This window comes from Poecilia reticulata, chromosome 23 (genome assembly GCF_904066995.2).
Source record: "Poecilia reticulata chromosome 23, P_reticulata-male-v2, whole genome shotgun sequence".
In the NCBI taxonomy this organism is placed as follows: domain Eukaryota; kingdom Metazoa; phylum Chordata; class Actinopteri; order Cyprinodontiformes; family Poeciliidae; genus Poecilia; species Poecilia reticulata.
Window position 1 is genome coordinate 18,427,913 of NC_088852.1, and position 15,258 is coordinate 18,443,170.

At 41.8% G+C, this 15,258-nt stretch overlaps 1 protein-coding gene across 3 annotated transcripts; it reads right to left on the minus strand.

Annotated features, from left to right (window-relative positions):
• Positions 1 to 226: 226 nt before the first annotated feature.
• msrb3 (methionine sulfoxide reductase B3) lies at positions 227 to 10,420 on the minus strand. 3 transcript variants are annotated; one of them, XM_008401545.3, is made up of 7 exons: positions 10,184 to 10,420; positions 8,691 to 8,805; positions 2,181 to 2,289; positions 1,841 to 1,918; positions 1,630 to 1,658; positions 1,245 to 1,342; positions 227 to 465 (listed from the first exon to the last, which is right to left on the minus strand). In XM_008401545.3, exons 2-7 carry the CDS (start codon positions 8,791 to 8,793, stop codon positions 304 to 306), a joined length of 579 nt encoding a protein of 192 aa, XP_008399767.1. In that variant the 5' UTR covers positions 8,794 to 8,805; positions 10,184 to 10,420; the 3' UTR covers positions 227 to 303. The 3 variants fall into 3 exon arrangements, with proteins under 3 accessions (XP_008399767.1, XP_008399769.1, XP_008399770.1); XM_008401547.3 differs by lacking the exon at positions 10,184 to 10,420 and adding an exon at positions 7,324 to 7,476; XM_008401548.3 differs by lacking the exons at positions 8,691 to 8,805; positions 10,184 to 10,420 and adding an exon at positions 6,400 to 7,275.
• Positions 10,421 to 15,258: the final 4,838 nt, after the last annotated feature.

Sequence of the window (15,258 nt, forward strand, 5' to 3'; positions counted from 1 at the left end):
GTAAGCACACCAGAGCACTAAAGGATCTTCATTAAAGCATGAAAGGGATTGACTGGTGGCTGCAATTGGTTACTATGGAAACCACGGCCATGTTGTAGAAATCAGCAGATGACTTATTCCTCTAGTGCTCTGGTATAGTACCATTACCTCAGATTACAGTTTCAAAGACGGTCAAAATCTGTCAGTTTAGCTACATTCATTAACTTTTCTGGTGTTTCGCTCTGTCTGCACATCAAAAACAAAGAAGCATCTTTTTAATGAGCTGTACGACTTTCCCTAATCGTTTGCCTGCCAGCTGTGCCCCTACAGGTCAGCCTTCCCGCTAGTGGCAGCGCCGCAGGAGGTCGAGGCTCTGCCCTCATCCGGGCCTGCGGCCTGAAACGCCAGGGAAGCAGAGTTGATGCAGTAACGCTTGCCTGTAGGTTTTGGACCGTCATCAAACAGGTGACCAAGATGAGCTCCACACTGAAACACAGGAACATTCAGCACCTCTGAGCAACCTGTGTGAAACCTCCAGCAGTTTTTGTCTGAAGAAAACATCTGCTGTGAATCAGTACTATATAAACACAACAAACCGAAGAGAAAATTATTTATTTTCAACCAAGAAGTTGTTTTCTGGTGGGACAAAAAAAAAGTTAATTATTACAAAAAATGCTGGAATGCTGGATGAGTCTGTGAGGTTGGAATGCCTCCTTACCATCACCCACATATTTAGTTCAATCCATAGTTCTCTAGTCAGATTCCAGTTAGGATTTACTTTGACTGAGCCACTCCAAAACATTGATATTATTTCCATCGCAAAGAAATTGTTGTGTGCTAAATTAAAAGATTAATTAAAATAGTACTTGTACATAAATCTACCAGGGGTATGAATACTTTTGGACATAACTGTGCATAACTATTGGACAGTCTTCTCATTATAATTGTGATGGTATATATATAGAAGTACTGCAAATTGAGAAATATTGTATTTGATAAGCTATTTTTTTTGTTTATTAATAATAAGTATATATGTTACAACTGTAACATACTGAAGCACTTTCAACCAGAAATTAGAGTAGTCATTGGTATTTATGTTGATGGACAAAATATTTACACAAGAGCGTAGATCTACACACACAGCTTCATCACACACACTCTGCCCCACAAACATGATTTTGAACTGATTTACTTCACGAAGTAAACCAGTTTACTGCAAGAATTTTAAGGAAACTTGATAAATGAAGTGGTGTGTTTCAGCTCACCTGGCTGCAGGTAGTCTCTACTCTGTGTAAGCCGTAGGAGAAATCATCAGCCAGAGAGACGGACTCCTCCTTCAACAAGTCAAAGAAGGACGGCCAGCCTACACAGAGTTTTGTTTAAGAATACAAGAGGAATGTCGGGATAAAAACCTCCACCTCCTTCCACATCACATTTCACACTTCTGTCTTCATCAACGTATGGATTATTAATACCACACATTTAGAATAATGAGTCACATATGACACCTGAGGCTTCAGAACAAGGTTCGATTTGAGCTTCAGTTTGTTTTATATGAATCAGATTCAGTTATTGAGCAGTAAAATAAATAACTGCAGATGGAAATGAGGGAGTTCAGACAGACAGAAATCTGACAGAAGTTCTACTCACCTGATCCCGAGTCAAATTTAGAATCTGAGCTGTAAAAGGAAACAAAATAGCTCATATAAAGCAATGGTATCGTCTTGTCTTACGATCTTTTCTTACAAAAATAATCCTCCAATTTAACTGATTTTTTTATAACTGTACTGTGAGCTTTAATACATCAGTTGGGCAAGCACAGACACATGGGCAGTCAGCTGTGGTGTACAGAGCTCCTCACCTGAAGAGAGGGGCCCCACAGACAACACAGTGATAGGTTCCCTCCTCTTTATGGTATGCAAACTCCCCAGTAAAGGCACTGTGGGAAAGGAAGTATTAATAAATAATAACAGCACAAAATGATTCAGCAGTTAGTAATGTGGTACCATGCACTGTAGGATTATTATCAGTCTAATATAATCAGATTCTACTTCAACCCTGTGCTTCACCCAATTGCAAAATATCTTTGGAATAAAATTCAAGCATGCAGTGAAACCTGAGATCTATTCCAAGACAATTATAACATTTTAAAAAAGACTAATTTGTGATATGGCAGAGAATCAAAGCTCTATCTTCCCGACCTCTCGGTTCCTCTCTCCTGAGTGACATGGAACTGCTTTGGGGTGAGGCGCTTCCTCAGTTCCTCCTGAGGGAAACTCACTGGCCAGGTCTTCTTACTCCTACAGGCTCCTGTGAATGAAGACAGGAAAAAGGTTCACTCCAGATTTCTTCTGAAGCCACAGAAAAAGAATCAATATGCGATTTGCTTATCTAACTATATATAAAGTATTACACACTGAATCGTATCCACTGATCAGCTGCAAACTGAAAACCTTCTGCTGAGAACACCTGCTGGGACGCTGGCAGCAGATATTTATGAGATGAGTTTGTTGTTCACAGTCTTCAACTTTTCCACATTTATCACTTTAGAACTACAAACTTAAAACATATTTTATTTAGAACTTAGGCGATATACTACAAAAAGTAGTATATCCATATGAAGTGGAAGAAAAATGATACTTTGGAATCCCAAATTTTTTACCATTAAAAATCTTAAAAGTGTGATTTGTGTGTGTGATGAGTGTGCGTGATTTCAGTCCCCTTAATGCTAATATCTCAATATAAAACTAAGTGCAACTAATTGTCTTTAGAATGCAGCAGTGTGTCAAAATGTAAAACCTCAGCAGGATGAGGAACGGGTACACCCACACACACACACACACACACACACACACACACACACACACACACACACTAGAGGTGTGCAGATCGATCGGCCACCGATCATAATCGGCCGATTTCCGTGAAAAAGTGTATGATCGGTGATCGCCGATCACGGTCTCTTGTTGCCGATCACACAAACCGATCACCTGCAACTCATTTTGCAGCCTGCCTGTGCAGCTGGTCTCCTCTTTCCTTCACTCTGCGCAAACGCGCAGCAACAAATCCTAAGCGATGTCGTGTGGAACTATATCGCACTGAGTGAATGGGGAAGTTTGCATGTTGCGGCGGAAAATTGAAGCACGTGGGGTGAAGCAGGTCAAAATGCATCAACACGACGAATCTAATATGGCATAAAAACAATGCCATACTTGACGGAGTTTGGCTACATCAAGGCTCACTGCAGTAAAAAAGACATACGGAGGATCAGATAGCAGGTAAAGCAGCGCACAGCTACAAACACTCACCCGGATTAGCATGACGGTCAGAAAGCTAAACAAATAACCCGCAAAATTATCTTAAGTCTTTAAATTAAGTCTTCGAGCTGCGATATAAGACGCTGGTTCTGCTCTCGCTGTTGAACCGCTGCTATGCGCTACAGGTAGTAATATTTCACAGACGGAGCGCCGCTTCTGTTCCACCTGGTAGTGACTCTCACACCGAACCTCTGTTTAAAGCTGCAGCATCTAACCTAAAAAAATGCATTTTACATACGTATTAAAACTTTCACTGTCCTAACATGAGACAGATAATCTCTGAAAAAGTAATCAATCTCCTCCCTGCTCTGCATAATTACTCCGCTCAGTCAGAAACAGCCACTAAGAACTAGCAGCAATCAGCTAGCCGCCATGCTACCAGGAAGTTTTCATTCAGTAACTCAGGATTGTTTATTGTAATGGAACCTGTATTTGCCTTTGAATGTTAAGTTTTATACTTGAATTTTTTGGCAATGTTGAGAGGTTTTATTTTGACTTTTTGCATTATTTAGCCTCTTCAGAGCCTTCATATGTTTTCAGTCTGTTAAAGATAGTATTACCGACAGCAATACAATTTGCACAATGCCCGTTTTGTTTAGTTTTTTTTCCTGGAAAAAGTTATTAAAAACAAGTTTTTGTCTATATTAAGGTGAATTCATGGTTCCTTTTTCCACATAATGTAACCGGTAGTGTTTATGATTTTTAAAAAAATTATAATTATGTGATCGGTATCGGTGATCGGCCGTGATCGGTCCTCATGGGTGATCGGAATCGGCAGGAAAAAACCTGATCGGCACATCTCTAACACACACGCGGTATGGTGTGGTGGTGTGTGTTTCTGTCGGTCTGCAGCAGATTGCAGGCTAACTATGTTTGGATCAAGAATTTCATGTTATTTCTGACATAGTTGCATTAGGATAAAACTATGTTGTTCATTGGTTTTCAGATGTGGCTGATCAGTAAATAAAAAATTGCCATAATGGTACAATTGGTCTTGCACTCCAGATTTTTATCACTTCCTTCAACCTGAACATGGACATTTTTTATAAAAATTGCAGTGCTGTGAACATCCTATGAAAAAAACTAAACAGAAAGGGAAAAAAATGTGCAGCTAGACAATTATTTAAGACGGTGACTTTTTGCATGCAAGCTGCAGCAAAGCCAGGCAGTTCATTATGCAACTGAAAGTTTGGTCTAGTTAAAGGTTGACCTCAACAGTAAATACTGAATTTAAAAGTAAATGAAGACCACATTCTCTGTAGCCACTATTGAAGTGTAATGTTTGGATCCTAGAGCAGACAAGTCAAAAGCAACATCACAAGGTTTAAGAGGACCGCAGGGTAATAAAAGCAACACAGTTTCACAAACAAAATCGATATTTTATTTAACGGGGTGTGCATAAGACTGACGTGACACTGTCATAAACATGACAGGTTCTATGAGTCTTTATGAATGTCTATAACTGTTGTCATGAAGTGTCATTAGGTAAATAATGACACTTTTAATGCAAAGTTTCTTTAAAAGTTGCCTTGAAAGTCCATTAAAAGGCCCAACTTAGCATTAATTTGTAAATAATGACATTTTAATGCAAAGTTGGCACTTTTAATGGACTTTCAAGGTACCTTTTAAAGAAACTTTGCATTAAAAGTGTCATTATTTACCTAATGATACTTCATGACAACATTCATAAGGACTCGATGTTCATGGCAGGTGTTATTTCATGTTTATGACAGTGTTATGTCAGTCTTATGCACACCCCGTCAATAAAGTGTTACCACAAAATCTGCTGTCCATACAAACTGTATGGCTTTACATCATGGATCAGCGTCCAAAATGTTAAATTACATGGTTTATGCAAGAAGTAGTATCTACAATGATGACAATTATACTGCCTTTTGTTCCTGTTTAAAACGGTGTGCTCTAAATGCGACTTACATTCTGCTTCAAGAACTCCCCTCCCCTGGGCCCTCCAGGGCCCTACACAGCACTCAAGCTAGAGCCAGGATACCCAACCCTCAACTCCAAGACCTCCAATGTGAGAGGTTTGAACTGTTCCCTCTGGACAATGTCAAGAAGATGCTAAATCTGCCTCATGTAGTTCCTCTGAATGCACAGGAATCCAGCAGACCTACTCAGTGTTCCTACAGAGTCACACATTCACAGATTTTTCTGCAGAACCCAACTCCAAATTATCTGTGGAAAATCTGCCTGTTCTAAAGAAAATGCTTTATCCAATATTCAGACAAGGTTCATAATTACATCAGTCTTCAAAACTTTTAACAATTTCTCTCTCCATTTGACTTCCCAAAAGATAATGAAAAGTGGGATTCCCTGTAGTTGAAGTACTGCCAATGTTACACAGATGCTAGTATCCAGAACCAGGTGACTCTCTCCGTCCTTTGGGCCCCAACACCAAGCTGAACTACCTCCAAGATGTGACCAACCCCGACTCTTCAGCACAGGGTTGGTCAGGCAGGTGGAGAACATCCTCAAAGCAGTCTTTGTTTCATCATGCAACAAGATCAGGCTGTAAGCTTGTAGAGGTGAAGTGATATTAAAAAGAAGTTTCAAAAAATTCTAAAAACAAAATATCTTATGTGCTGGTACAATCACAAGCGCTATTTGAATGCAAAACGAACATATAATACGATATGTACAAAGTATTTAAATCACGTGAATAAAACCTCTGATATAGATATTTGTGTTACTTTTTCATACTAAGAACAACTAAAACCTCCAATAGGCCAATACTGGATTTTACCCAAACTTTAACTGTCTCGACATGCATCTCTGTCGGAGAAAATACGGAGAAAATACACTGGTTTTATTTTATATTTGTATTATATATGGTTGTCTTTCCTGCAGACTGCATGATGGGCTGCAGGTCCTGCTGCAGTTTGAAGCATGCTGCTTCCTGAGGCTTCTGACTCTCTTTCTGTAGAGCTATGGTCAAGGCCAGAGACTGAAGTACAGCCTGGACTTTCTTCTGCAATTCTCCAGTGTATTTAGCTTTCGACTCCACCAGCAAACCTCACAAATTCTCAAGTCAACCAAGACTCATTCTGCCAATCTTGCAAAAAAATATAGTCTCCAAGGAACAAACCTGACTCAGATAAAACCCTTTCCTTGTTGCTCAGTTTTTCCATGTTTCCTCTGGTGTATTGATGATTCATCCTTGGTAGAGCTCTCCAAGTCTCTGAGGTTGGAAGCCGTCCTTGCCATCGCCCTAATCTTTATTCTTGGATCAGATTCAAGTTGGCCATTTTAAAGGTCTCTGCCTGTACATGCACTCTTCATCAAATTGTAGAATTAGTTAGACAAATATGGAAGATGTTTTACATAGTGAACTCTTAGTCTAGGTGCTGATTAGTGCCGGGTTAGTGTCAGAAACAGTTCAGCATGTGTCAGGGTTGATAGTTTTATGACAATTAGTTAAACATTTTGTCTGAACATTTGGAAGATGCTAGTTTGTGATCAGTTACAGTCAGAACTTGGATCAATATACCCGGTCACTTCTGATTTTAGAGGCTCTTCTTGTGTAGACATTCGTCACTTTCAATTTGTCAGGAGGCCAAAAGACATCAGTTACCGTCTAAATATTTACTGTTACCTCAAATTAAGGCTGAAACTAGACTTTGTCCAAACAATAAATTATAATTGAACTGCTTCCATTACAATTTAACCAAAAACTGCTGAGTGAAATTGCCTTGCGTTCTTATTCAGCTTTTTAGATTCTTAAATTGTTTGATTTTCTTTAATCAGGATCTTTTAATGTTGAAGGATTCAGGACAAAAAAAAAATCCAAATCTAGCAATTAACCTTATCGGTTCATTTAGACTTGGTTTGGTCAACAAACAGGTAAGATCTCTGTTTTCTGAAACGACCAATAAAGAAAAAAGCTAGAAATGGTTAGTTCAGATCAGTCTGATTAGAAAACAAACCAAAACACAGCACACCACTCCAGCAATGTGTTAATGTGTTAATGCAAGGCAGAGCCAGTCAGACACACGGCACGCAGTCAGTGGACCTGAGGGGAGACTGCAGGACCTCAGAGACACAGGCTGACTCTTGGTTATTAGATGCAGCAGATTGAAGCCCGACATGGTTGCTGGAGAAAAGGCAGAGCCCACACAGCACTAGAATCAACCTGCCCTCAGCAGGGCCACAACCCAGGTTTGGACTGGATGAGGGACACAATGACAAGGGAAAACAGGATCATGAACAGCATTAGAAACCAAATCCAGGCTTCCGGATCACAGAAATCCACAGTGTTGATGAAGGTCTGATGAGGATTGGTTAAAAACGACACAGAAAATGTTACAATCACTTATTTGTTCATGGTTTACAATGAAGATTGATTCTGTTTCCAGGCTTTGTTGATCTTACCTTCTTACTTCCAGCTATGGTTTGGTCATTCAGTGGAGTCGTACACAACAACTGGCAGCAGCAGTTTTTGTGCTGACAACGCATTACTGTGCAGACTTATCAGATCCAAGTTCAAAAAGAACTTTTTTAAAGTTTTCTCTAAGAAATCTTCTCGTCATAAAGTGAAAATCCTTGGAGTCCAATAAAATTGTGTTTACATGCTGACAAACACTGATCAGTAGATTCAATCTGCTTTGGTTGTGAATTGGCTCAATATGAATAAGCTGAATTGAATATTGGTTAAAGAAAGTCCTAATCGATAGTTATAATAGCTGTATGTATTATAACTCTTACTTCTGGGAACCGCAATTAAATACTTAATTTTTTGTCAATAGAACTAAATATTGGATTGTAGTTAAATTTGATATTTAAATTCTGTCAACTGTAACTGCACATTTGTGTGTTTTTTTGGGTTTTTTTATGATGATCTAATCCTTGTAGCTGTTAATCAAAACTTTTTTTAAATAATACCAATTCACAAAATGGAATATAATTGTATGTGTTGGGAAAAATCAGAGCAGAAAGCTGGTTACCTTTTGGGTCCTCTAAGGTAAAGTATTTACTTCATCTCCTTATTTTGATGTTTTACTGTAATGTGGTGCAGTACGACCCTCTGCTGAGCTCTGCCTGGGAAAATGATATTTCAGATTGGTGCCAAAATAAAAAAATAAAGTTCGGAAAGAGGAAAATGTAGATATTTACTGAAACTTTTTTTTGTAATCTGTAAACTATAACTATAGGCCTGGTTACAGGCAAAGCAAATGTGGAATCACTTCACTGGTTCCTAATTTAGAAATATTTAGATTCTCCAGGTCTACTACTGATTCTCAGCACCAGCTGGTCAGAACTTCTATTAGGAAAACTATTTCGTGTTTTAATATTGTCATATTAGACTGTTATGTAAAAGTATTACAGTCAACATTGTTGTAAACAAAGTGCATATTTTAACACTTAAATCTATTACTTTACCTAGAACAGCTGCAGGTAGAGCAGAGGGGTAGGCTTTGTTGCTGCCTTGTCCAAGGGTACGAAGAAAGGCCAAGAGGAGCCCACGTCTAAGGAAGACAGCCATAAACCTGTGACGCTACAGACAGAGAGACACTGATCACTTCTGAGACTGTTGCAGAGCAGATTTCTTTTCCCTTCACTGTGTTCATATAAATATATATATATAATATAAATAAAACAATAGCAATAATAACCTAAGCGATCTGGATAAAATATGAGGAGTGGACCAAAACCCCTCCTGCAATTTCTGCATACCTGGTCAAAGATTACAGGAAATATCTGACCTGAAATTATAAACAAAAGTTCTCATTTTCTATTGTATGAAATACTTATTTCATACAAACAAACACCAATTAATAATTAGAAAATCAAATCAATGTTATTTTTCTGGATTTTACTTTTAGGTCCCATCTCTCACAGTTGAGGTGAACCTAAGCTGAAGCTTACAGACAACTCTACTCTTTGTTAGAAGGGAAACTTAGAAAAATCAGTAGGATAAGATGCTTTTTCATTACATCTAAAACAATAATTTAGCCCAATTTTTTAACACTTTGAAGGGAAAAAAATTCAATGACTGTTAAAATTGTCATGTAGGATAAAGCTATGCTATTAGCCAGTTACATTTTTGTGCAAAAATGACTTTTCAGGTTTACTGAGTTTATTTGAATTCTTATCTTATTCCTCTGCAATAGAAGGGTTTTTATTGTTTTCAGCATCACTTTTGGCTAATGGGCAGCAAACTGTGCTTCTCCAGGTTCAGACGGGGCTTAATGTCCATTTGTCTTGGCCTCTAAAGTCACAGCTGTCTTATAAACAGTCATGTTTATTTTGCAACAACCTGCTTGCATTTTTGTATCATCATGCCAGTCTTTAAGCCTCGAGCAGCTACTTGCTGTTTCACAAAACTGCTATATACTCTTTATAAATAAAGGTTTGGGGGGGGGGAGTCGTGTATAATTCGTGTATAAACACTTAGCTTGTAGCCAAGCTACGTGTTTGTACATGTAGCTTGGCTACACGTTATGGCTAACGGTTACGTACTTTAACACCGCAGCCATATTGGAAGGACGGGTCTACTGGAATTGCTGTGTAGTCATACTGGAGACATTTCATTTGTGCTCATGACGATGTCATTTATTGTCTGACAAGTAAAACGGGTCCCTAAAAGTAACGCCTACTAAACAAAAAGCCCTTCTCAGATGAACTGGACTCAAAAGATAATCTGGGCAACCAACAGATCCTGAACACCTGGACAGCCAGGTCCCTGCCTGTATTCAAGTTCCAGATTTCAAAATTTTAAATTATTGTAGCGTTATCACCAATTAAATTGATAACAAAAATGTAAAATACTGATGAAATAGACATTTACAACAAATCTTAATCGTTTAATAAAACGCACCGGTTTGTTGTTTTACAAAGCTAGTTTTCGGCATAAAACAAGATAAAAATCATACCAGAGAAGAGCAGAAGCAGCACGATGTTAGCTGGTAAACGTCCTGTATCTGCCGCTGATGAGCCTTGTTTAAAGCGGTACATCAGGTGGAGTTCAGATGAACAGACAGTTTCTGGCCAACAGGCTGAGTCTGAGTGAGCCGAATGTCAAGGCACCAACACATTACCTTATATGGGCACAAACATGTGTAGCTTCCGTTTTGGTAGAGAGGCATATCTTCACCAAGTACATGTGCTCAAGTGGATTTGTGCACATTTTACATGAGGTGTACTACATGCAGTAGCAACAACAAAAATAGCAGAAATATTAATTTACAGGCACGTTTAAACTCCATGTACATACTGCCACCTACCGTACAAAAGTGAAAAACTCTTCTTCATGTCCTCTGAAAGAACACAGTCCTGGTTGCTCTGTTTTTCATCTCAGCTTGGCAAGTAGAGTTCGTCTTGGGGGACATTCATAAAGATTTTCTTACACGCATGTGTACAAAAAATCTGAATCATATTTGCCAGGTTTCGGCACAACATAAAATTTACAAATGCAGTTTTTGAGTTGTTTTTTTTCACATCTCACGTTGTGTAAAATTTTAATAAAATATTGCTATTTTTTAACTCCCTCATCCCTAATTCTATAGAACTAGAAACTGACTCAGAGCTTGTGTTAAGATGTGTTTCTCTCCTAGATTATCCCGTCATAGAAACTATTACTGCATTATCTTTTTACTTCCTTTGAACACAAAAAGTACTTCTGGATCAGTGTTTTTGCTTCTTCTTTGTGTGTGTGTGTGTGTGTGTGTGTGCGTGTGTGTGTGTGTGTGTGTGTGTGCGTGCGTGCGTGCGTGCGTGTGCGTGTGTGTGTGTGTGTGTGTGTGTGTGTGTGAGTGCGTGTGCGCGCGCGTGGGCGTTTGTGTACGTGTGAGATCAGGCTGACAAAGCAGCCTGATCTGCTTTGTCAGAAACTCCAGAAGACACAAGTGGAGGTCTCAACATTTGTCTGGATCTATGACTATCTGACAGACCACAGTTTGAGAGACTGAAGGACTGTGTCTAACCAGGTGGTCAACCAGAATGGTGCCACAGGGCCCTATACTCTCACCATTCTTTTCAATCTGTACACTTCAGACTTCCAGCACAAGTCCGACTTCTGTCATCTACAGAAATACTCTGATGACTCTGGAGTTGTTGGGTGAAACCCAAATGGACAAGAAGCTGAGTACAGAGACCTGGTGGACCGCTTTGTGTCGTGGTGGGAGGAATAATCTCATCTTGTATGTGAACAAAACAAAGGAGATGGTTGTAGAGTTCAGAAGAAACTGTGTTAAATCAAATCCTGTTTCCATCATGGGAGAAGAAGAGGAGGTGGTTGAGGAATATAAATACCTTGATGTTCATCTGGACATCAGACTAGCCTGGAGAAGCAACAGTGAAGCAAATAAGAGACAGAGCAGACTGGACTTGTTGAGGAAGTCAAGATCCTTCAAGGTTTGCAGCAAGATGCTGCAGATATTCTGCAGCATCTTGCGAATGTTCCCTTCACACATGCGCCGTTCGAGCAATAATGTCAACAGAGTCACACCTGTGACACATCGGATGATCAATCAGAGGCTATATAGCATGACGTCATCCGAGGCCCTGTTCCTACAGAATCGTCTCGCAAAATGCAAGGATTCTGAGTAACAGAGAATCTCTGGCGGTCATCCGGGATTCATAGAACCGTAGTTCCATACGTAACTTTCGTTCTATTTCATCCCTACTGACCGCCAGAGGGCGGTGCTGAAAGCACTGAATGACTAATACCAGCAATGTCACAAGGAATCCTGAGCACAAACCTCACTGAGGAGGCCCAGAAGACCCTTGTAAAAGAACCTGGTTAGAGGATGAGACAAGGCCACATTCACATTGTAAAATCTAGTGAACGTGCTCGGAGAAGCCCATGATGCAGCAGCAGATAGGTTCCAGTGGAAGTCCTCTCAAGGCTGCCCAGGAAGTGGAAACACTTCTGGGAGAGAGTGCCTTCACGCAGACTGGTCGGCGCCCTGCAGCGTAGATGTGACAGATGACATCCACAATAGGAGAGACGCTGTTTAGACAGAGGACAACATAATCTAGGGTCCCCATAACGCAAGAACAGGTCTGAGCATCTTATAGCAGCAGTGGCTGCAATATATGCTGCCAATGGCCTCACTGGGCACAGCAACTCAGAACTATCACCAGAGACGTAGGTTGAAAATGCGCCAATCTCAATGGTTGCTTACAAGGAGAATGAGAAAACACTGTAGGGACAAACTCCGGGTTTGGCCACAAGGTATCATCAGAACCATCTGAACTCCATCGGAGACATGATGGGCTGATAGAAGTCATGCAGCCCTCTTAGCTGAGACAATAGCCGACAAAAAGGCAGTCTTGCACGGCAACCACTTGAGGTCCACCTAAATCAAAGGCTCAAATGGAGGGTGGCATAGTGCACTGAGGACCAAGGACAGTGCACTATGCCACTAGTTCTGCAAGACAGGGGCTTGCAGAACTAGTGGCAGGTGCAGTCTACGAACACTACACACACACAAAAAAAAGAGAAACCAGATTATGGGTCCCCACTGTACAGCCATCAAGGTCAGCATAACTAGATGATATAGCCACTACATATACCTTAAGTGTCGAAGGAGAGCGGCCCTTATCAAGAAGAGACCGAAAAGACTCCAAAATAGTGTGTACCACACTGGCGACTGGATCATCAATACGGGCAGAACACCAAAGGGAAAAGAGACGCCATCTGTTTCCATATTGCTGACGAGTTGAGGTGCCTGACGGAACCTGAATACCCAGTCAGCTGCTATTCAAGCCTCCCAGTGGCCACACCCACAGCTGGAGGCGTTGAGGATCAGAATGCCATATCCAACCCCCCAACTGAGACAGTAAATTCCTCCTGGTCGGAAGACACAAAGAGACCTCTTGACTCAGATTCCATAGAAGTGGGAAGCATGGCCGTGCCGGCCAATCCTTTGGCCCTCCTCGAGAACTCTTTGAATAGTCGGCCAAATCAGGGAAAGGGGTGGAAAGGCATATAGGAGGACCCTGGGTCAATGATAGGCCAAGGTGTCCTGGACACTGGTCCAGGCCACAGGTGCACTGGCACTTGTGGCCCCTGTAAGGGAAAACCATAGAGGACAAAGGGATGACTCCTCTGTGGCAAACAGGTCGACCTCTGCCTCATCGAAAAGGTCCCAGATCAGGCGGACTATGTCGCTATGGAGGGACCACTCTCCCAGAGCTGCAAAGGGCGCAGTGGCAGCAGACCAAGGGTACAACCCCAGTAACCATGTCAGTTTGGTCAGCAGCTGCAGGAAGGCAATGCAAGGAAGCTGCCTGTCCAGCCTGAATTGACTCAGCTGGAGAATGTCATCCACCCTCTGGACAAATGGGTTGTCCAGAGGGTAGAATCCAGAAGCAACCCAAGAAAAGTGGTTGCCTGCGATGGAACCAGACAGCTCTTCAAGTTCATCTTGAGGCCCCACCGGGGCACATAAGCGAGCAGGCGACTCATATCGCGAGATGCATGTTCCCGAGACGGGGCGCAGAGAAGCCGATTGTCGAGGTATGGCAGAACCTACATGTTGTGGCACTGCAGAAGAGAGAGGGCTGCCTACACACACCGAGTGAACACCCTCGGGGAAAGAGAGAGGCCAAATGGGAACGCACTGAACTGTCAGTGGCGACCCCGATAGGCAAACCTGAAAAAGCGGCGATGTTCCACTGTGATAGGTACATGAAAGTATGCATCTGTTCGGTCGATTGATGCAAGCCATTCTCCCTTAGTCACAGCCTGAAGAACCTTTGCTGTCGTGAGGATGAAAAAGGCAGGACCTTTAATACTGTTGAGTCCCCTGATATCCAAAATGGGATGAAATCCGCCTGTCCTTGTCAGCACGAGGAAATTAATATTATCCTCTGGGTTGCCGCAGAGGATCCACTGCCTCGATTGCACCCCCAGCCAGGAGGACCTTGTTCCAGGACTTGAGCTATCCCCGGGTCGGTGATGATGGTCAACCTGACCCAATGTGAGATGTGAGACCACCACCGGAACTGTAGCCAGTAACCATGGGTCAGAGTGGCAACCACCCACGGATCCACAGTGAAAGCAACCCTGTAAATAAGCTGCTGATGAGAAAAAAAAAATCTGATGGCTGGTCTGGTGGCCTCACTTCCTCTGCCCACAGCCTCTGGGGTCCTGGGGGTCCGGCGGCCAAGGTCTGTGGCCCGAGTGTGTCTGGTCGGTTGGCGGACCGGCTCACGAAAGTCCCTGCTGGGTACATCATGAGGGTAAGACCCACCAGGTCGAGCAGAAACCCAAGGCAGCGGCTGAATGCTGGGACCAGCTGATGGACACCTCAGATTACGAGGAGAGGACCTACCCCTGCTGAGGCCTGAAAGCTGTAGTCTAGTCCGCCATGCAGAAAGGGCAACCATGAAGTGCGGCAAGGAATTGCCAAGGAGGCCGGCATGTGCTCCGGCATTACGAGTTACAGAGGAAGCCATCTGTAATACAACATTGAGCCTGCGGGCACCGAACATCACGCAGGGCTTCATCCGGACACAATGAGCGAGGCAACTGTAGGTTTGACCGCAGTTGCCTCGCTCTGCCGGGCAACTGCAGAGCGAGTTGCACTAAACACTGGCATATTTAGTGTTCGTTCTAAACACTAAACATGCCAGTGTTTAGAACGAACACTGGCATGTGATCCAAGCCCGTCTTGACCGGCTCCTGTCTGTTGTTGAGTCACAGTAATACAGATAGCTACAAGAGATCTTTCTTGTCAACAGCCATCACAATTCACAATAACTGAAAAATTACATTTTGTTCGTTTGTAATCAATAAAGTATTTTTTTTTTATTTTAATAGAATTTGAGTTTTGAATTAGTACAGTAATGTCTAATAACCAAAGCCAATAATTTTTTGTTTGGTATTTTTTCACCAGTGGCATCTTCTAGGTTGACTGTGGAGATTCCTCGTCTTCTGTATGGACCGGCTGAGGCTTAGAGTCCCACAGGTGTTTTACATCTAGTCAAAGGCCTCCACCTG